The sequence below is a fragment of the Muscardinus avellanarius genome (genome assembly GCF_963383645.1).
Source record: "Muscardinus avellanarius genome assembly, chromosome: 16".
NCBI classification, from domain to species: domain Eukaryota; kingdom Metazoa; phylum Chordata; class Mammalia; order Rodentia; family Gliridae; genus Muscardinus; species Muscardinus avellanarius.
Window position 1 is genome coordinate 17,905,100 of NC_137802.1, and position 23,276 is coordinate 17,928,375.

General features: G+C 39.7%; 2 protein-coding genes across 5 annotated transcripts in view; one reads left to right on the forward strand and one right to left on the reverse strand.

Moving 5' to 3' along the window:
• The window catches only part of RABEP1 (rabaptin, RAB GTPase binding effector protein 1), a gene marked incomplete at both ends in the record, with an annotated part of 120,002 nt that overhangs the window by 34,681 nt on the left and 62,045 nt on the right, over positions 1–23,276 (forward strand). For 3 of the 4 annotated variants that reach the window (XM_080712196.1, XM_080712197.1, XM_080712198.1), the window contains 3 exons: positions 701–829; positions 17,904–18,107; positions 21,099–21,259. In XM_080712196.1, coding sequence (XP_080568322.1) covers positions 701–829; positions 17,904–18,107; positions 21,099–21,259 — 494 coding nt within the window. The remainder of the gene's footprint in view (positions 1–700; positions 830–17,903; positions 18,108–21,098; positions 21,260–23,276) is intronic. The other variant, XM_080712199.1, reaches the window with a different exon arrangement.
• On the reverse strand, positions 22,232–22,913 carry LOC308274985 (small ribosomal subunit protein uS12-like; the record flags this gene model as incomplete). Its single annotated transcript, XM_080713005.1, has 2 exons — positions 22,232–22,690; positions 22,881–22,913. The coding sequence occupies 2 exons, from the start codon at positions 22,911–22,913 to the stop codon at positions 22,232–22,234; spliced, it is 492 nt and encodes a 163-aa protein (XP_080569131.1).

The window sequence follows — 23,276 nt, forward strand, 5'->3', positions numbered from 1 at the left end:
CCCAGATAAACAAACAACTTGAAGCCAGGGAGGTGGTCTAAGGGAAGGGGAGGGGACAGAGTGAGATTCATTGTAGGAATTACTACCATTGGCTATGTGTACATATGTGAAAATACCAGTGTCAACCCCGGTATTCTGTATGGAGAAGGGAGAGGAATGGGGAGGCAGTGGGCGCAGGCACTGAGTGCTGTGTGCATTTATGTCACTGGCAATGTGACGTAGTCTACATTTTGATGTGAGACTAGAATGTAACAATAAAAGCTTATAAAAAATATAGATGTTTAAATGTTAAAATAATTGAATAGTTCCTGCTGGTATGGCTGACTTAATCAGATGGCCCATTACATTTTTTCATCATGCTTAAGATGTAGGAAATAGCAGTCTTGGCATTGGGTTTACTTGTGGGATGAATACCTCAAATAATCCAGTATTTAACAGTGCCAAAAGTGGACTGACATTTTGTCATATAAAAGAACTTAAGCTTTTATTTGGAATTTGTACACCATTCTGTGTATATGCTCTTTCACTACACACGACACATTCACAGTTTGTATATTAAGCCTAATAAAAGTGTCTTTCCTAGAATATAATGGATCTTGGAAAGAGCTTGGCTGCTTGTTTCATGTATAGTATTGTGCACTGAAATATTTCTTGTTACTTAATTTGTAAAATATTTGTTAACTAGTATTTACTTCTTCAGTTTCTCTTCAGCAACGGGTAGCAGAATTGGAAAAAATTAATGCAGAGTTTTTACGTGCACAACAGCAGCTTGAGCAAGAATTTAATCAAAAGAGAGCAAAATTTAAGGAGTTATATTTGGCCAAAGAGGGTAAGTTTATGTCTCTCCCCAACCCCCATACTAAAACTGCCTTAAAATCTTAAGTTTCTTGGGAGTACATTGTTAATTTTATCATTGAATAAACCTTGATTTGTTTGTGTTCTTATATCTATCTATTTTTTTGGTGTGTATGGAACTGGGAATTGAACCCAGGGGCATTCCATCTCCAAGCTACACCCCCAGCCCTATTTTATTTTAATTTTGAAACAGTCTTGTTAGGTTGATGAGTCTCAGTACTTGCTGAGGCTGTCCTTAAACTGTGATCTTCCTGTTTGAGCCTTCCTTCTCATGCACCACCATGCCTGGCTGGACTTAAATTGTTTGACAAAAAAATACTATTTTTGTGCTAGGGTTAAGAATGGAGTCGAAAAACAAGTGGATAATGTTATTCAGATTCTTTTCTTATTTTTTGACCTTAAGTGTTGATATTTTATATAGAAGGCTATATAGAAAGAATAGTCCTGAGACATGAAACTTAAGTGCTTTTTTTTTTTTTTTTTTTGGTACTTGAGATTGAACCCCAGGGGCAGTCTACCCCCTAGCCACACCCCTAGCCCTATTTATTTATTTATTTATTTATTTATTTATTTATTTATTTATTCTGGTACTGGGGATTGAACCTGGGGCAATTTTACCTCCAAGCTACACTCTGGTCCTATTTTTCATTCTTTATTTTGAAACAAGTCTAAGTTGCAGAGGGCCTCACTAAGTAGCTTAGGCTGGCAGCAAACCTGTGATCCTCCTGTCTCAGCCTCCCAAGTCCTGGTATTCCAACCATGTACTACCACACCCAGCCTGCCTGCCTGCCTGCATGCTTCCCTCCCTCCCCTCCTCCTTTTCTCTCTCTCTCTCTCTCTCTCTCTCTCTCTCTCTCTCTCTCTCTCTCTCTCTCTTTTTCTTTCTTTCTGCTTATTTTGTGGTACCGAGGATGGAACCCAGGGGTGTTCTACCTCTGAGGTATACCCTAGCCCTCTTTATTCTCTGTTTTGAAGCAGGCTGTCTCTAAGTTGTGGAGGGCCTCACTAAGTAGCTGAGGCTGGCTGAGAACCTGTGATCCTCCTGTCTCACCTTCCAAGTACTGAGATTACAAGTGTGGGTCACCACTCCTGGCTTTTACTTTATTTTTCTTGAAACTGGGTCTCCCTAGGTTGCTTAGTCTTGCTAAGTTGCAGAAGCTGTCCTTGAACCTGCTATCCTCCTGTCTCAGCCTCTCAAGTACTGGGATTACAGGTAGATGCCATCAGGCCCAGCACTCTCAGTGCCTCTTTAACAGTTGAGATACCATCTCAGCTAAGCCAGACCTGGAAAAGTTGGTACGTTTTTCTCTCATCCCACATTTGCTAAGTCAGAAACTGGGATTAAGGCCCATTGTTTGGTATTTTAACAAATTTTCCATGGTAATTCAGATGCAAATTAAATTTTGAATCCTATTGATCTAGTCTGGAACACTGGCTTTCAAACTTTAATTTGGGTCAAAATCACCTGGAAAAGTGATTAATCACAGTTTTTTTTTTTTTTTTTTGGTGGTACTGGGTTGGAAACCCTCCTACCTCCCGGTTATACTCCCAGACACCTATTTTTTTAAATATTTTTAAAATTTGGAAATAGGGTCTCTTACACCAACACGGCTGGCTTCGAACCTGCGCGATCCTCCTGTCTCTGCCTCCCAAGGCAGGGTTTATAAGTGTGCGCCACCACGCCTGGTTCTAATCACAGTATTTTTGAGCTCATCAGAATACAGTAAAGGTTTCTAGTGGTATCATCTACAAGCTTATTAGAAACACAAATTTATAGCTGGGCATGATATCACATGCCTATAATCCTAGTACCTGGGAGGCTGAGATAAAAAGGATCATAGGTTCCAGACCAACCTCAGCAGTCTAGCAAACTCTCAGCAACTTAGCAAGGCCCTATTTCAAAACAAAAAAAAAAATAAAAACATAAAAAGGGCTGGGGGTATAACTCAAAGGTAGAATGCTTCTGAGTTCTATCCCCAACCCCTAGTCCCCCTCATATAGGCACAAAACAACAAAACAAAAAATACAAATTTCTAATAAGTGATACTAATTACTGCTAATTTGAGGACCACTTTTTTTGGGGGGGGGGTCTGGGGATGGAACCCATGGGCATCTGACCTCTGAGCCACATCCCCTGCCATATTTTTATTCTTTATTTTGAAACAGGGTCTCACTAAGTTGCGGAGGGCCTCACTAAGTAGGTGAGGCTGTCCACGAAAAGATCCTCTGGTTTCAGCCTTTGGAATGCTGGGATTACAAGCGTGCACCACCACGCCCAGCTGAGGACCACATTTTGGGAAACCCTGTTCCAGACTAGTGATTATTCATCTTTTAATATATGTATTCCATAAAATATTTACTTATATGCACTCATTTTTTTTGTGTGTGTGGGTCTGGGGATGGAATCCAGGGGCATTCAACCTCCAACCTACACCCCCTGCCCTATTATTTATTCTTTATTTTGAGACAGGGTCTCACCAAGTTGCAGAGGGCCTCACTAGCTGAGGCTGTCCGTGAATCGCGATCCTTCAGTCTCAGCCTTCCAAATGCTGGGATTACAAGTGTGCACCACCCGGCTTGCACTCTTTTTTTTTTTTTTTTTGGTGGTACTGGGGTTCCTGGAAGCCCTTCTACCTCCGGCCACACTCCCAGACCTATTTTATATTTTTATTTGGAAACAAGGTCTTTTCGAGGCTGGCTTCAAACCTGCGCGATCCTCCTGTCTCCACCTCCAATCACGGGGATTACAAGCTTGCACCACCATGCACTCATATTTTTTTTTAAGTTGGTGTTTGTTTGTTTATTTGTTTATTTATTTTGCAGTACTGGGGATGGAACCCAAGGGCATTCTACCTTCGAGCTACACCTCCAGCCCTATATTTTATTTTTTATTTTGAAACAGGGTCTCACTAAAGTAGCTCAAGCGGTCCGTGAACCTGGATCCTCCTTTCTCAGTCTCCCAAATACTGTGATGTTTAAATTTTTTAAGTACCTGGGTTCAATTCTTAGTACCCCCCATACACACAATAAAATGAAATAAAATTTGTTTTCACTTTGAGTTGATAAGGTACCACTTTAAACTGAGAATGGTATTTTTTGTGAAGGTGTTCTATAATAAATTTAATGTATATGTCTAATATCATATGAAAGCATTTTATTCTTTTGTGTGTAGTGCTAGGGATTGAACCCAGGGGCATTCTACCTCTGAGCTACATCCCCAGCTCTGTTTTATATTTTATTTGGAAATGGGGTCTCTTTAAGTTAGAGCACCTAACACAGTTGCTGAGGCTGACCTTGAACATGTGCTTCTCCTGTCAAAGCCTCCCAAGTCCTGGGATTACAGGCATGTGCCACTGTGCCTTGCTTGAAAATATCTATTCTGATAATCAGTTCAAACCAACATAATCGTTGTTACGGATTGTAAGAATATGGTTTTTGGGGAAACTGTCCCCGGGGACCCCTGTTAGGGTCCTGGACACAATTTCCCTCAAACCACAACAAAACCCAAAACAACCCAAAAACAGAAAAACACAGAAAAACCGCGGGTTCTTGTCCTGAGCTAAAGATAAATATACATAGCTCGGACGCTTGCTGAAGATTTAAAGAAGTTTATTAAAAAGATAGAAATACAGAAGATAGTTACAGCCCCATGCCATTCTGGCATGGGGGGGTTGGTCTGAGCCAATTCACCACCCAAAGATACAGCACGTGGACCGGACTTTTTATACCCATGACCTCCATCTTGTTTACATAATTCTGATGTAGTAAACCTCCCTGTAAGGTACCTCCCCCAGCAAGGTGTCTCCTTTCATGAAGGTCGATCCCTCCTACCATCTTAGCTAGCTTATCTAATCATGTAGGTCTGTCTTTAGAGAAAGGCCTAGTTCCCCTCTTCTATTGACTTATTAATTACTCTTTGCTAAGTCAGTCTAAGTTTCAATAGCTGTTTGTTTCCTGACCAAAGCCAAGCCTTTCTCTCTCCAGGTCTGCCATTTTGACACAGTTATTTCTGAAATATATCTATTAATAATCAGAGCTTTCTCAAATCTTCCCGGGCCATTCCCAATATTGGTACAATAGTGACTGATGGCATGCATTTTTCCCTTAACCTCTCTTTTCAGCACCTCTATAGCTTGGTCATACTCTGTACAGATTTTTCTTTCACTCTTCCCTACTGAATAATTTGAAGTTAAACTTCTCCAAAGCTTGTTTGATTTGCTTACTGGTTTTTGTCCCCAAATAAAGGTATTAAAATTTCCCTTTTCTCATTTTCTTTGAAATTATTAAATTGACTTTCTGTAAAATTCTGAAAAATTTTAAATGACTAAGGAGTTCTAATTTCTGACAAGAATTACCAATTTAAGTTTTATATCTCTGAATAAACAGCTTGTTATGTGGATAAGTTAAAACAAACATCTGGTACATTAAAAATTACTTGGGTGACATCTAGAACCAGTAAATACTCTTTGGCATATTGTTGTCTTTGGTATCTGAAAGTGTCAGTAAACTTAAGCTGCCCATAGACAACAGTTGAAGTAAATTTTTTTGTGTGTGGTACTTGGGATTGAACCCAGGGGCATTCTACTAGCCTGAGCTATACCTCTAGCCCTGTTTTATTTTGAAACAGGGGTTCACTGAGTTGCTGAGGCTGGTGGTGGACTTGTGATCCTCATTTCCCATTTTTCTTAATACTGGGATTACAGATGTACATGCCTGGATGTGTGTGTGTGTGTGTGTGTGTGTGTGTGTGTGTGTGTGTGGTATTAGGGACTGAACCCAGGGGCATCCTGTATCTGAATTACACCTCCACCCTTTTACTTATTTTGTACTGGGGATTGAATCTAGGGACATTCTACCTCTGAGCTACACTTCTAATCCTTTTTTTTTTTTAATTTTTAATGTTTTAATTTTTTTTCCCCCTGAGGTACTGGGGATGGAATCCCCAGCCCTATTTTTCATTCTTTATTTTTTTTGGAACAGTGTCTCACTAAGTTGTGGAGTGCTTCACTAAGTACTTGAGGTTGGCTGAGAACCTGCCTTGCAAGTACTGGGGTTACAAGCGTGTGCTACCACAGCCAGCTCCAATCCTATTTATTTAATTAATTTAATTAATTTGTTTATTTATTTTTGGTGGTACTGGGGATGGAACCCTTTATTTTTTAATATTTTATTTGGAAACAGGGAAACAGCGAGGAAGGCTTCAAACCTGTGCGATCCTCCTGTCTCTGCCTCCCAAGCCGCAGGAATTAAAAATGTGAGTGCGCCACCATGCCCAGCCAATCCTTTTTATTTTTAAAGAAGGTCTTGCTAAGTTGTTTTAAGGGTCTGGCTAAATTGATGAGGCTGGCCTTGAACCCGTGATCCTGTTGTATCAGTCTCCCAAGTACGGAGATACCCAGCTTTCTGGGGCTTTTGATGGCACTCCTAAACCGCACATGGTAGGTAAGAGGTCAATGATATTTACTTTCGTTTTGTTTTGTGGTGCTGGGGATTGAACCCAAGGGCATTCTACCTCTGAGCTACACCCCCAACCCGATTTTTTATTCTTTATTTTGAAATAGGGTCTCACTAAGTTGCAGAGGGACTTGCTAAGTATCCGAGGCTGGCCACGAATCTGGATCCTCCTGTCTCAGCCTTCCAAGTACTAGGATTACAAGTGTGCACCACCATGCCTGGCTTAATATTTAGTTTTTTGTCTTGGCTGCTTGTCTGTATCATAATAAAAATCAAACTTAAAACTTTTCTCTATTTCATCTAGAGGTTTATATTAGTATTGCATCTAGAGGTTTTTTGGGGGAGAGCATTATTATGGATTGAACCCAGTGGTGCTCTGCCACTAAGCTATATCTTCAGTCTATAATTATTATTGTTGTTGTTGTTATTATTATATTATTATTATGTTCTTGTTTTGGGGACGGAGTTGTCCAGATTGGCCTCTGGTTTTTGGTCCTCCTGCCTCACCTCCCAAATTTCTGGGATTACAGGTGTGCACCATCATGCCCCAGTTTTTATGACTATCACAGGTATTAATAGTTTAAACCAGGGTTTTGATGTGCTCAGCAGCCTTTGTTTCAGCAACCAGGTCAAGGTAACTCTGAAACTCCAAACATTGTTTATTTCTAATAGAGGAAACTTTTCCTTCAGTGTTGTAATGACTATTCTGGCGTTTATTTGAATAGCTGAGATATAAATGCAAACAGTGATGAGGAATGCCAATAAGAGAATCTGTTGCTATTTGACCCGTTTTTCTCTTAGTACCCATTTTGCCCCCATCTAACTTGAAATGGAAGTTTTGCTGCTTTTCTGTTGAGTTGGAAAAATGTTATTTTTTTATTTAGGTTTCTTCCTTTAAACAGCTCCAATACAAAGGTTGGTACTGCAGCAGTGTTTGCGTTTTGGAAATTGTCTCAAGCAATGAGTAAGAGCCTATTACACGCAGCAAACAACAGGCCATAGAGTTCTCAGGAGGAAAATAGTAGAAATGGGGCTCATGTTAATCATCAGAAGACAGTGCAGTTTTCTAGTGGTGTCAAAAGAATTTTATAACCTGGTAACCAATCAGAATTTTAATAGAGAACAGCTAACTTTAAGAATCTATTTGTGGCTCACATACCATAAATGCATAAAAATTTAGTAATGGAAATGAAGCAATGTATTAAAATACACCAACTAAGGCTGGACGTGGTGGCGCACGCTTGTAATCTGGTTCGAAGTCAGCCGCACGCGCTGGCTTAGGAGACCCTGTTTCCAAATAAAAATGTAAAAATAGGTCTGGGAGTGTAGCCCGGAGGTAGAAGGGCTTCCATGAACCCCAGTACCACCACCACCAAAAAACCCAAAAACAAACAAACAAACAAAAAAAAAACCAACTAAAAACCCTTAGAGCTGGGCATGGTGGTACATGCTTATAATCCCAGCATTTGGGAGGCTGAGACTTGAGGATTGTGGTTCACAGAAGCCTCAGCTACTTAGGCCTTCCTCAACTTAGTGAGACCCTTTTTCAAAATTAAAGAAAAAATAGGGCTGGGGGTGTAGCTCAGAGGTAGAATGCTCCTGGATTCTATCCCCAGTACCACAAAAATAAATGCATAAATGAACAAATAAAAGAATAAAAAATAGGGCTGGGGGTATAGCTCGGAAGTAGATTGCCCCTGAGTTCCATTCCTAGTGCCATAAACAAAACAAAAAACAACAACAAAAACCTTAGAAGCTGAGTGCGGTGGCACACACCTGTAATCCCAGTATTTGGGAGGCTGAGACAGGATCATAGGTTTGAAGCATCTTTGGCAACTTAGCAAAACTCTGGGCAACCTAGTGAGACCTTGTTTCCAAATAAATAGAATTGGTCTGAGGGTATGGCTTAGAGTTAGAATGCTTCTGGGTTCAATCCCTAGTACCACAAAAAAAAAAAAAAAAAGAAAAAAAAAAGAAAAGAGAGAAAGAAAAAAGAAAAAAAAAACTCTTACAAAAAAAGATAAAAGCCAGGCATGGTGGCAAGCACTTGTAATTCCAACATTTGGGAAGCCGAGATAGGAGGATCACAGTTTGAAGACAGCCTCAGTTACTTAAGTCCTTTGCAACTCAGTGATACACTCTTTTAAAATAAAGATAAAATATAGGGCTAGGGTATAGCTTGGAGTTAGAATGCCCCTGGGTTCCACCTCCAGTACCGAAAAAAAAAAAAAAAAAGATAAAAGCAATTAGAACTTGGAAATAAAATGTAGATTTTGAAAGTAAATGAATGGCTTAGTCTGTAGACAAGATACAGGTATATAGTGAATTAAACAGTAGTAACCAGGAATGGTGGCACACAGCTATAATCCCAGTACTTGGGAGGCTGAAACAGGAGGATTGCAGGTTTGAGGACAGCCTCAGCAATTTAGTGAAGCTCTCATCAACTTAGGCCCTGTTGTAAAAATAAAATAGGGCTGGGGGTGTAGCTCAGAAGTAGAATGCCCCTGGGTTCTAGACTCAGTACCAAAAAAAAAAAAAAAAAAAAGTAGTAAGCCGGGTATATTGGTGTATGCTTGTGTTCCCAGTATTTGGAAGGATGAGACAGGAGGAATGCATGTTTAAGGACAGCTGTGGCAACTTAGTGAGGCCTTCCACAACTAGGGAGAATATTTTTAAAATCTGAGAGACTCTAACACACATCTAAGGAGTTCCAGGAGGAGAAAGTGGAAGGCAAAATAGAGAGTATTTGGGGAGATAATAGCTGAGATTTTATAAGCATTAAAGAAATGTGATATCTTAGTTTAAACAATGAGTAATATGCTTGGTAAGTAAAATCATACCTTGATACAGCTTAAATTGTATAATATTAAGAATTTGCCAGGTGTGGTGGCTCATGAGTATAATCCCAGTACTTCACGCCAGGCATGATGGCACACACCCTTGTAATCTCAGTAGTTGGGAGTCTGAGACAGGAGGGTTGCAGGTTCCAGCTTGCTGCAGTTATTTAGTGAGGTCCCCTGCAACTTAGGTCCTGTTTCAAGATAAAGAATAAGCCAAGTGTGGTGGCGCACTCTTATAAGAGGCTGAGACAGGTTTGCGGTTTGCAGACTGCCTCAGCTACTTAGGCCCTTTGCAACTCAGACCCTGTTTCAAAATAAAAAATAGGACTGGGGGTGTAGTTTGTAGGTAGAATGTCCCTGGGTTCCATCCCCAGTACTGCAGTAAATAAATAAAATAAAATAAATACATAAATAAAATATAGGACTGGGATGTAGCTTGAAGGTAGAATGCCTGTGGGTAAATCTCCAGTATCACACACACACACACAAAATCCTAGTGCTTGAGAGGCTGAGACTAGAGGATTGCAGCTTTGGGGCCAGCCTCAGCAGTTTAGCAAAGACCTCTGCAATTTAGACCTTGTCTCATTATAAAATAGGGCTAAGGTTATAGCTCAGAGGTAGAATGCCCCTGGATTCAATCCCCAGTGCTACCAAAAAACAAACAAACAAACAAACACCAAAGAAACACAATTCCACTGATAGGAGATACCATATAAGGATAAGAGTTGCCACAAGACAGTGGGATCTTCAAAATGTATAAAAAAATAATTGTTAACCTAAAATATTCAGCTGAATTATTCAAGATGAAGGCAAGTGTTGAGTACGGTGGCACAAGGCTACTTGGGTTGCTGAGGTTTGTGGATCACAAGTTTGAGGGCAGCCTGGGCAACGTAATGGGAACTTGTGTCAAAATCAAAAACAAAGGGCTGAGAGTGTGGCTAAGATGTAGACCTGGGTTCAGTGCCCAGTACCACCCCCCAAAAAAAAAGACTATTTATTTTAGGCTTATATATTCTTTTTTTGGCGGTACAGGGGATGGAACCCAGGGACAGTGTACCTCTGAGCTACACTCAGCTCTAATTTTTATTCTTTTTATGTTTGAAATGGTCTCACTAAGTTGCGAAGGGCCTCACTAAGTAGCCGAGGCTGTCCACAGACCACAGTCCTCTGGTCTCCGCCTCCTGGATGCTAAAAATGAAGATTCTTTATCATCCGTATAGTCATTGAAATAGTAGAGAAAAAAAGTAGACCAAGGGACCATATAGGATAGAAGAAAATAGAAAGTATGCAAATTGATAAATGCGACTACTGCACAACTCCAAAAATTATTCCAGTTCTTTTTGGTTTTGTTTTTTACAAAAGTGACACAAACTAGATGATAAGATTAATGTTTAAGGCAAAAAAAAAAAAATCACAGAGGGCTGGGTCTCAGTGCTCTGTGGTAGGACACTTATCTAGCATGTGGGTTCGATTCCCGGCACTACGAACCGAAACGAAAACATGAAAAATCATTGAGGGCACTATGAAAGACCACCTCATAATAGAATATACAGAAGAGAAGTGTAATAACTTTGGATTTTTAAGGTGCCTAACAAAAAGTCTTGACATGTCATATAAATAAAAAGGTAATAGAATTACAAGGAGATACATAAACGGCACATATAAGAGATGTTGCCAGTTACTAGACCAAGATCAAGCAAGATATGGATGAGTTTTGAGTAACAAAATTTAAAATGTGGGATGTATCTGAAATTATACATTAGGAATAAGCTTAAAACTTTAAAAACACTAAAATTAATTTTTAAAAAGACATAGATATTGAAAAATGCATGATGTAAATTTTCAATCCTAGAACCTAGAGCGAACCCAAAATAATAGAATAAAATAATTAGCAGTATAAATTAATGAAATATAAAAAATAGTTGAGTAAAATCAAGACTTACTACAAAGCAACACTAATCTACTCTTAGCATGTTTTCTGTAAGAAACTAATGAGAAAAATAAAATACGAAGGCGCAACTATTGGTGCAGCAGAGATGTGTATGGGTAAGTATGCAGTTATCTGTGACCCCCAATTTATAAATTTAGGCAAATAACTTTCCAGGAAAGTTGAGTTACCAAAATTACTCTGATTAGAAAGCTTAAGTAAACCAATAACTATAGAAGAAACTGAATCAATAGAATGAAGTTCTCCTTTACCAAAAATGCTTGGGCTTTGAAAGTTTTATGGGCAAATTTTGTTAAGTCTTTGAGAATACACTCTTATCTTTTATATTACTGTGTCAGACACAGGAAAGAAAGGAATATCCAGTTATTTGGTGGAATTAGCATAACCCTGATACCTAAATAGGTAGCACTAGTATGAGTTTAACAGTACACCACTTTTATTTATGATCAGAGTTTAAATTAGTAGCCAGGTGCAGTGGTACATATCTGTAATCCTAGTGACTCAGGAGTCTGAGGCAGAAGGATCTCAAATCCAGTGCCAGCGGGGTCCGCTTAATGAGACCCTATCTCAAAGTTCGGGGATGTAATTCAATGTTCGAAGCCTCATATTCAATTCCCAGTCCTGCCCCCCCCCCACCAAAAAAAGCAATAAAACTTTTTTTAGTAGAATATTAAAAAGCAGTATGCCAGCTCAGTGTGGTGATTTATGCTTGTAATCCCAGTACTTGTGAGGCTGAGACAGGAGGATCACAGGTTTGTGGCCAGCCTCAGCTACTTGGCCTTCTGCAACTTAAACCCTGTTACAAAATAAAGAATAAAAAAAAAAAAAAAATGGGACAGGGGGTTTATAGCTCAGAGGTAGAGTGGCCCTAGGTTTAACCCTCAGTTCTGCACCCCCACAAACCATATATCATTACCTCCTGGAGAAGCAAGATAAGAAGGTTTGTTATCAGTACCCTTTTTGTGTGTGTATGGGTCTGGGGATGGAATCTAGGGGCATTTAAGTTACTGGAGGGCCTCACTAAGTAGCAGAGGCTGTTCGGGAACCAGCCTCCCAAGTGCGGAGATTACAAGCGTACACCACCATGCCCGGTTCCCTCAGCCTAATTTTAAAATTTTTTATTTTGAAACAATCTGGTTAGGTTGCTAAAAGTTTTGCTAGGATACTGAAACTGGCCTTGAACCTGCAATTCTCCTGTCTTAGCCTCCCAAATACTGGGATTACAGGAATTCATCCCCAGACCTGTTGTGATGTTTTATTTCTATTTAAAATGTTGTATTTAGCTGGGTGTGTTGGTGCACACTTGAAATCCCAGCATTTGGGAGGCTGAGACAGGATCGCGGTTTGCAGACAGCTGCAGCTACTTAGTGTGGCCATTTGCAACTCAGTGAGACCCTGTTTCAAAATAAAGAATAAAAAATAGGGCTGAGGGTATAGCTATAAGGTAGAATGCCCTTGGTTTGCATCCCCAGTACTGCAAAAAAAAAAAAAAAAAAAAAAAAGTTTTATTTAGCTGGGTGTGGTTGCACATGCTTGTAATCCCAGTACTTGGAATTGAGTACAGGAAAATCACAGTTTGGGGACAGCCTCAACTACTTAAGCCCTTTGCATCAGTGAGACCATGTTTCAAAATGAAGAATAAAAAAATAGCTTTGGAGATGTAGCTCAGAGGTAGAATGGTTCCCCTGGGTTCCATGCCCAGCACTGCAAAAAAAAAAGGGGGGGGTTTATTTAATATTATTTACTCATCTATTTATTTGTGATGTGGTCTCATTAAGTGGCCTAAGTTGAACCTAAATTCCTAGGCTCAAAGGATACTCCTTCCTCAGCCTCCTGAGTAGCTAGAACTATAGACACATCCCAGTACTCCACACATATGTGATATTTTTTTCTTTTTATGTATGTATGGTTCTGAGGATTGAATCCAAGGGTATTCTATCTCCAAGCTATAAAAACCCCATCCCATTTTTATTCTTTATTTCTGTTATTTATTTATTTTTGCGGTATTGGGGACTGAACCCAGGGGTTTTCTACCTCTGAGCCACATCCTCAGCATTATTCTTTATTTTGAAACGGGATCTCACTAAGTTGCAGAGGGCCTCACTAAGTAGCTGAGGCTGGCCACGAAGCTGTGATTCTTTCCTCTGTCTCCCAAGTACTGGGATTACAAGTGTGCACCACCTTACTCAGTGTATTTTTTATTTTGAAACAAGGTCTTGCTAAGTTGATGAGGGCTCACTAAGTAGCTAAGGCTGGCCGCAAACCTGTGATCTTCCTCCTATCTCAGCTTCCCAAGCTGTGATGTTTTATTAAAGTTAAAAAGAAATATAAGACCCAAGTGTGGTGGTCTCAACACTTGAGAGGCTGAGACAGGAGGGTCACAGATTTGAAGCTATCCTCATTCACTTAGCAAGGCTCTCAACAACCTAGCGAGACCCCATTTCCAAATAAAAAATGAAAAAGGATTGTGGATGTAGCTTGGAGGTAGAATGCCTCTGTTTAAATCCTCAGCACCACAAACAAAAGAGAACTTTAAGATGCAGTAGAATACTAAAATTGACGAAGTAATTATTGAACTATTTGTTTCTTTTTCAAAATGTGTGTATTAAATGTATTTATATGTATAATACAAAAATGCGTGTGTATGTATGTGTGTGTGTGTGTGTGTGTGTGTGTGTATATGTATGTATGTATGTATGTATGTATTAGTGGTATTGGGGATTGAACCCAAAGGCATATCTGGGCTACACCCCAGGACTTTTTAATTTATTTTGAAACAGGGTCTTGTTGAGTTACTGCACACTGGCCTTGAACTTGCAATCCTGTCTCAGCCTCCTGAGTACTGGGATTATAGGCATGTGAAACTATGCTGGTTTGTGTTTGAAATATTTTTATAAAATGTATAAAGTGTCTTGGTGGCTTAAGAGACCCTGTTTCCAAATAAAAATATAAAAAATAGTGTGTAGCTCAGAGGTAGAAGGGTTTCCAGGAACCCCAGTACCACCAAAATAATAAATAAATAGATAAATAAATAGACTAAAAAAATAGAGCTAGGGGTGTAACTTGGAGGTAGAATGGCCCTGGGTTCCTTCCCCAGTACCGCAAAAAAAAAAAAAAAAAAAAAAGAGAGAGAGAGCGAGAGAAAGAAAAAAGGAAGGAAGGAAGGAAGAAGGTTGAGGTTGTAGCTTGGAGGTAGAATGTCCCTGGAAGTTGACCCTAGTATCAAATAATGTGAAATCAAATATAAAGATCCAGGTATAGTTCAGAGGTAGAACACCCCTGAGTTCCCAACAACACCAAAATACTTTTTAAGAAGTGTTTGAGTATTTTGATTCTAATTCAGAAATCTTTAGGAAGAAATCTTTTGTTTGAGAAATTTTACTATCGATCGGGCAGTTAGTGTTATGTGTGACAGTGACACTGTGCATATATAAGAAAAAGATCCGCCTTTTTAGAGATATATATGTAGTGTATTAGATGATAGACGATTAGGGGATTTCTGGGGCATTATTATAAAGTGCTGCTGCTGAAAGCTGGGCGTGGTGGCATAGGCCTGTAATGCCAGCATTTGAGAGGCTGAGATTGGAGGATCACAGTTTGGGGACAGCCTCAGCTGTGTAGTGAGGCCCTCTGCAACTCAATGAGACCCTGTTTCTAAATAAAGAATAAAAACTAGGGCTTGCCGGGTGTGGTGGCGCATGCTTGTAATCCCCGCGCTTGGGAGGTGGAGACAGGAGGATCGCGCTGGTTTGGAGCCAACCGTGCTGGCTTAAGAGACCCTGTTTCCACATAAAAAAAGTTAAAAAATAGGTCTGGGAGTATAGCCCGGAGGTAGAAGGGCTTTCAGGAACCCCAGTACCACCAAAAAAACCCAAACAAACAAACAAACAAAAAAAAACCCCAGGGCTGGGCGTGTAGCTCAGAGGTAAAATGCCCTTGGGTTCTATCCCCAGTACCAGGAAAAAAACAAAAAACATAAAATGCTGCTGCTGGGAGTGGTTATTGCACGCTTGTAATTCCAGCATTTGAGAGGCTGAGGTAGGATCGTGGTTTGCAGACAGCCTCAGCTACTACTTAGTGAGGCCCTTTGCAACTCAGTAAGACCCTGTTTCAAAAAAAAGAATAAAAAATTGGGCTGGGGGTGTAGCTCAGAGGTAGAATGCCCCTGGGTTTCACCCCAAGTACCAATAATGATGATAATGATTATTATTATTTAAAATGCTGCAACAAAGCCAAGTGTGGTGCACCCCTGTAATCATACTACTTGGGAGACTGAAGCAGAAGGTCACAGCCAGCCTCAGGCTCTCTCTCACTATGCATGTATGCATGTATGTATGTATGTATGTATGTATGTATGTATGTATGTATAGGTATACTTATTTATGTGGTACTAGGATGAAATCCAGAGGCATTATACCTCCGATTACACCCCAAGCCCTATTTTATTTTATTTATTTTTTTGTGGTATTGAGGATGGAACCAGGGGCATTCGACCTCTGAGTTACACTCCCAGCCCTATTTTTTAAATCTTTATTTTGAACAGTATCTTACTGCGTTGCAGAGGGTCTCACTAAATAGCTGAAGCTGGCCACAAACCTGTGATCTTCCTGTTTCAGCCTCCCAAGTACTGGGATTACAAGCCTGGTGCAATTACTATTGTAACTCTCTTTGGCTAGAATTTAAGACTTTTTTTTTTTTTTTTTTTTTTTTTTGTAGTACCAGGGATGGAACCCAGGGACATTGTACCTCCGAGCTAAAACCCTATCCCTATTTTTTAGTCATTTTTATTTTTTCTTTTATTTTTTGGTGGTAGTGGGGATGGAACCCATCTCTGGGCTACACTCACAGACCTATTTTATATTTTTATTTGGAAACAGGGTCTCTTAAGAAAGCGAGGCTGGCTTCAAACCTGCGCGATCCTCTTGTCTCTTTCTCCCAAGTGCGGGGATTATAAGCATGTGCCACCATGCCTGGAGTTTGTTTTTATTTTTTATTATTTTTAAAAAATTTTTTGCAGGTCTGGGATGGAACCCAGAGGCATTGACCTCGGAGCTACAACCCCTGCCCAATTTTTTATTCTTTATTTTGAAACAGGGTCTCACTGAGTTGCAAAGGGCCTCACTAAGTAGCTGAGGCTGTCCGTGAACTGCGATCCTCCGGTCTCAGCCTCCCAAATGCTGGGATTACAAGCGTGCGCCACCACGCCTGGCTTTATTTTTATTTTTGAAACAGGGTATCACTGAGTTGCAAAGGGCCTGGCTAAGTAGCTGAGGCAGGTCAGAAACCTGCAATCCTTCTGTCTCCACCTCCCAAGTGCTGGGATTACAAGCATGCACTACCATCCCCAACTTCCAGTCCTGTTTTTTATTTTTATTTTGAAACAGGATCTCACTAGGTTGGTGAGATTCTCACTGTTTGCTGAGGCTGTCCTGAAAACTGCGATACTCTTGTCTCAGTCTTCCAAGTACTGGAATTACAGGTGTGTGCCACCACACCCAGGTCACCATGATTTTGACAATGATTTTTTTTTTTTAATGGAGAATAGTGACTTTAAATATAAGAAAACAGGCATACCCCTAATTGCTGATTACAGGTTTAATTTTTTTGGAAATTAATTTGGCCAAACATCTATCCCTTCTAGCCTTAAGTCATACAGTTGGTACTCCATCTAGTATTTAAGAGATGGTAAGGGGGAGCGGATAAATTCTTAGATCTAGAAATTGATCTAAGATCAATTTGATTCTTAGATCTAAAAATTGATCTGGCTTTCTTTTCTCATCTATTAGACATTTGTTGAAGGTTTACTTTGTGGAAGGCACTATACTAATAAGAACTTCCAATAAATCATTTATCATTGCAACAACATGTAAAGTAGCTATTTTCTTTTGTGTGCGGGGTACTGGGAATTGAACCCAGAGGCACTACCCACAAGCTACATCTCTAGCACCTTTTATTTATTTATTTTTATGTTGAATAGGTTGCTGAGGCTGGCCTCAAGCCTGTAGTCCTATCTCAGCTTCCCTTGTACTGGGATTACAGGTATGTTCCACTTGTCCCCACTTGAGGTTTTTTTTTTTATTTTTTATTTTTTGTATTGGGAACTGAGCCCAAGGACAGTTCTACCTCCTGGCTACATCCTAGCCCTTTTCGGTTTTGTTTGTTTTATTCATTTATTTTTTTAAATAGCATCTTGCTAGGTAGCTAAAAGCCTCAATACATTGCTGAGGCTGTCTTTGAACCTGTGACCCTCCTGTCTCAGCCTTCCAAGTACTGGGATTAGAGGTGTACACCACTTGAACAGCTATTTCTTTTGTGTGTGGGGGGGTCTGGTGATGGAACCCAGGGGCATTTGACCTACGAGCTATACCCCATGTCCTATTTTTTATTCTTTATTTTGAAACCGGGCCTCACTAAGTAGCTGAGACTGTCCACTAACCGTGATCCTCCAGTCTCAGCCTCCTCAATGCTGGGATTACAAGCATGCGCTACCATGCCTGGCTTGAACAGCTATTTTTAATCCTTGTTTTGCAGATGTGGACATTTAAGCCAGCGAGGTTAAATGACTTGACCAAGTTTCATTTAATTAGTGGTGGAAGAACCTAATTATAGTTCTAAAACTGTGACCTTAACTACTGTGTCATTAGATAATTAACAGTTGATTTGCAATACCCAGGATACCTTACATCTTAACTCTTTTAAATGGTGTCATTTTCTATGTTAACATCTTAAAATTTTAATTTCTTTATTAGATTGTCAGTTGATAATGTAAACTACGCGTTAATGGAGAGTTTTTTACGTTTTTCCAGAGGATCTGAAGAGGCAAAATGCAGTGTTACAAGCTGCACAGGATGATTTGGGACATCTTCGGACACAGCTGTGGGAAGCCCAGGCAGAGATGGAGAATATTAAGGCTATTGCCACAGTCTCTGAAAACACCAAGCAAGAAGCTATAGATGAAGTAAAAAGGCAGTGGAGGGAAGAAGTTGCTTCACTTCAAGCTGTTATGAAAGGTAAAGACAAAGATCAATTTTATGACTTTCTTTGATAACCAGATTCTTATGACAGACATTTTTCAAATGGCTGAAAATATATACTGAGTTCCTTTATGGCTTTATGTACTATCATCTTTAAGATATGTATTATCAGATAAAAGGGAGTCAGCTGGGCATGGTGACCCATGTATATAAATCCCTGCTACCCAGGAAGCTGAGGTAGGATTGCAACTTCAAGGCAAGCCCGGGCAACTTAGTGAGACGATATCTTAGTGTAGAATAGAAATGGCTGGGGATGTAGCTCAGTGGTAGATGCTTGCTTAGCCTTGAGTTCCATCCTCAGGACTATGACGATAAATAAATAAGCAGGAAGTCATTGATACTGTAAGTGGGTATATCACCTCTAACTTAAACAGGTTTAATAATGGAGAGTTACACTGAGAGTATTTTAGAGGTAATGCATTAAATGAGGACAATAAGCTGGGCGTGGTGGCGCATGCTTATAATCCTAGCATTTGGGAGGCTGAGACCGGAAGATCGAGGTTCGCGGACAGCCTCAGCTACTTAGTGTGGCACTCCGTAACTTAGACCCTGTTTCAAAATAAAGAATAAAAAACAGGGCAAGGGGTGTAGCTTGGGGGTCGAATGCCCCTGGGTTCTGTCCCCAGACCCGCCCAAAAAAAAAAAAAAAATGAGGACAATAATTAATTGTAAAGTTGAAAGGCTTAAAAGTGGATTTTCTTGTAGGAGTCAGTCATGTGATGTCATTGTATAAAACTAGGTGGGCATGGAATGTGCCGAGCTGGAGAGTACTGCCATGCAAAGGGCAAAGTGATTATATACACTTAATAGCTGTGTCTAATTATTGCTCTTTCAAACTAAAAATGGCAACTAAAGTTGCCATTTTGTTTAGATTTTCCCCAAAAAACTGTGGATTGAACCCAGGGCATTCTACTTCCGAGCTACACCCCCAGCCCTATTTTTTATTCTTTATTTTGAATAGGGTCTAAGTTGTAAATGGCCTCACTGTGTAGCTGAGGCTGGCTGGGAGCCTGTGATCTTCCTGTCTCAGCCTCCCAAGTACTGTGATTACAAGCATGGGTTACCACCACCAGCTCATATTGTTTAGATTTTCAGGGGGAAAAAATCTGTGAAATCTTCACTTCAGTTGATGGGATAGAATGGCCTCTGGGCTAGAATAGACGCTCCCCCCGCCCAATACTGAGGATTGAATTCAGGGGCATTCTGCCTCAGAGCTACACCCCCAGCCCCATTTTTTATTCTTTATTTTGAAACAGGGTTTCACTGAGTTGCAAAGGGCCTCACTAAGTAGCTGAGACTATTCATGAACTGTAATCCTCCTGCCTCAGCCTCTCAAATGCTGGTATTACAAGCGTGCACCATCACACGCCACTCCCTGTTCTTTTTTTTAGATTCTTTATTTTGAATCAGGGTCTCACTAAGTTGCAGAGTGCCCCACTAAGTACCAAGGCTGGCCACAAAGCTGCGATACTCCTATCTCAGCCTCCCAAGTACTGGGATTCCAAGTGTGTGTCATCACGCCCAGCTTAGAATAGGCTTTATGACATGTGGTTTGAAGGAAGCTCAATAGTTTAGTCTCCATCTCCTTTTGACATTAATACTTAAATCTCACATTTTTGAGATGATGATAATAAAATGAAATAAGTTGTCTCCTGAATCTTTGGGCTCCTGGAATTAGTTAATATTATAAATGTGAAATATGATGCGTCTCCCCTCTCTCGTCACATTAGTCTTAGTCTACCTTTTTTCCCCCTTTAGTGTTCTGTGTAAAGCTAGTCTTATTTTTGAGTCTCTAGTTATCAACTAAGGATTACTCTAAGCTTCGTGTAACCTCTGACTGTAGTGGTTTCCCTACATAGGAGTTCATTTTTCTCATAGAACAAGAAGTGCAACTAGATAATCTAGGGCTGGTTAAAATGGTTCTGTGATATCAGTGTCCCAGAGCTTCTGCAGTCCATCTGTTCCTTCATCCTTAGTATATGGTTTTCAGCTTCATCTTTGCCTCATGGCTGAAAAATGGTTGATTCTCCTCCAGTCTGCATCAGAAAAGTAAGTTTTCTAGAAATTGTGGTTTTTATTTTTATTTATTTATTTATTTATTTATTTATTTATTTATTTATTTATTGCAGTATGAGAGATTGAACCTAGGGTCTCATATGGTAGGCAAGCACTGAGCTACACTTTCAGCATAAACGTGTATATTTTTCAAATTGGGCACATGGACTTCTTAAGCAAAAATGAGATCTTGTTTAATAAAGAAGATGTAATGGAAAATAATGGGAAACCAACAGTGCCTGGCACATGTTTTAAGGTTATATTAAAGATAAATACTTCATAGAATTATTTTTCCCAGCACTGGGAATGGAACCCACGGGCATTCTATCTTTGAGCTACACCTCTCAAGATCTCACTAAGTTGCAGAGGCCTCACTAAACAGCTGAGGCTGTCCATGAACTATGAACCTCCTGTCTCAGACTCCTAAGTACTGGGATTACAAGTGTGTACCACCATGCCTGGCTACTTTATAGAATTTGTTTAAAATCTTTGATTATAGTAAAATATTCTAGAAATTTGTTGTTTTCCCCACTTTCAGGTAATTAGACATGTTTTATTTGTCATGGAAGCCATAGTCCTCAGAACACAGATTTTGGAGTTGGCCTTACGTTTGAGTTTGAGCTCTTTTTCTTTCTGGTGATAAAGCATTGGCCAGGCTGTGTAATCTTTACTATGGTTTCTCATCTGTAAAATAATGCATATGTACAGGCTTATGAAGATTAGAGATGATAGTTTACTATAATCCTTATTTCTGCTACTCATAATAAGCAGTAGGAGTATGAAGTTATATTTTTAGTGAGTTAATAGTTTTTCAGAAATTAGACATAAACTGTTTATATAACTTAAACATTTTTAGTATGCCAGACCCCCCCCATGATGCTTAGACATGACATACGTGGTGATATTTTGTAGAAACAGTTCGTGACTATGAGCACCAGTTTCACCTTAGGCTGGAGCAGGAGCGAACACAGTGGGCACAGTATCGAGAAACTGCAGAAAGGGAAATAGCTGATTTAAGAAGGCGGCTGTCTGAAGGTCAAGAGGAGGAAAATTTAGAAAACGAAATGAAAAAGGTATGAAGGGTGTGTTCATCCATAGAAAGATTCCAATTCAAATGCAACGTGCTTTAACAAATATTGTTTTGGTACTAGAGATTGTACTTTTATGTTTTTTGTTAAGAGGAATTACTTGGACACAGCCTAAATATAGTACCAGATAATACCTGTGACTAACTACTATTTTCAAATCATTGATTAGATGTTACCCCCTCAGGAGGCTCTCCTATTGTCCCTACTTACATTGCAATCTCTCTCCCCAAACACCATGATTGCCTTATTTCCCATGTCCTGCTTCAGTTTTTTCTCTTTCAGTGTGTGGCAAATAATGATTTAAGAATACATTTAAGATAAAGACATTTTTATAAAGATTTCATGGAATTGTCTCAATTTAAAATTTGGGTTATAACAAAATATTCCCCAAATATAGCAAATATTCCCAAAATAAAAGTGGGAATAAATATTTCCACTTCCAGAGAGTTGGATAGGGTGACATATTTACATATTTTTATAAGCACTTTTTTATAAAATAGAGTTCATCTTTTATTTGTGTATACTAAATGCGTAGATAGTAGCTAGAACATAGATGTTCACTAACTATTTCTTGAGTGACAGTTGTTGCTTGATGATTGTATCTAAACCAAAGCTTTAGAGAAGATAATAGTTTTCCTTCTTTCTCAGTATATATTGGTTCCTGTGTGATAAATGTTCCACAAATTATGCTTGAACATAATTCTCTGTAATGCCTGAACACAGGACTACTACATATGAGACCTTTTATCATTGAGGAAGTTAAGTCTTTTGGCCAGTTTTATTATATAAACTATTTTATTAATTTGTATACATACTTTTTTTGTGGTACTGAGGATTTTTACCCAGGGGCATTTTACCTCTGAGCTACACCCCCAGCCTTATTTAATTATTTAATTAATTATTTATTTATTTTTGGAATATGAAAATGTATTGCTACCACATTTTCACCATTGATATTTATGATTTCCGTCTTTCTTTCTTGCCTTTGTATAAGGCCAAGAGAGAGACATTGGCTACTTTAGCAACCTTAAATCGGACTCCAGGAATGTCACCAACAGCATGACCTTTCCGACCAAATCTGGCAACCAGAACTTCATTCTTTACCTCAATAAAGTTCAAACAACCATCACTAGGTACAAAAGCTGTGATTTTCTTGCCGTTCTTGATTAGCTGGACTCTGACACATTTCCTAACAGAATCTGGCTGTTTGGCTTCAACCCCTACTTTTTCCAGCACAATTCTCTTTGCATGGGAAGCACCTCCCAAAGGGTTGGCCTTCAGCACTGTGCCCAAATGGGCTTTCTTGTACTGTTTATTATGCCACTGCTGGTCCTGTCGGTGACTATGGAGCTTCCTGGCAGTACGAAGACTGCGACACTTGCCCCTCCTGCCGGTGCCTTGGGCCGCAGCAAAAAACTTTATTTTGAAACAGGGTCTTACTAGGTTAATGAAAATCTCACTATTTGCCAAGGCTGCCCTCAAAACTGCAATCCTCTTGTCTCAGGCTCCCAAGTACTGGGATTACAAGTATGCACCACCATGCTTGGCTTTTTTCTTGCTCTTAATAACTTTCTGTTTTAGAAGTGTTCATTAAATATTTCTTTACAGTGACATATAACATGTGGAATTGTGAGGTCATTTTTGCATTAATAAATAACTATGATAAGCCGGGCATGGTGGCGCACGCCTGTAATCCCAGCATTCAGGAGGCTGGGAACAGAGGATCACGGTTCGCAGACAGCCTCAGCTACTTTTGAGGCCCTCTGTAACTCAGTGAGACCCGGTTTCAAAATAAAGAATAAAAAATAGGGCAGGGGGTGTAGCTCGGAGGTTGAATGCTCCTGGGTTCCATCCCCACACCCGCCAAAAACAACAACAACAACAACAACAACAACAAACCTATGATAAATTCTTCACTTCCAAGCCAGGCATGGTGGTGCACGCTTGTATTCCTAGTATTTGGGAGGATTGTGGTTCACAGACAGCATCAGCTACATAGTGA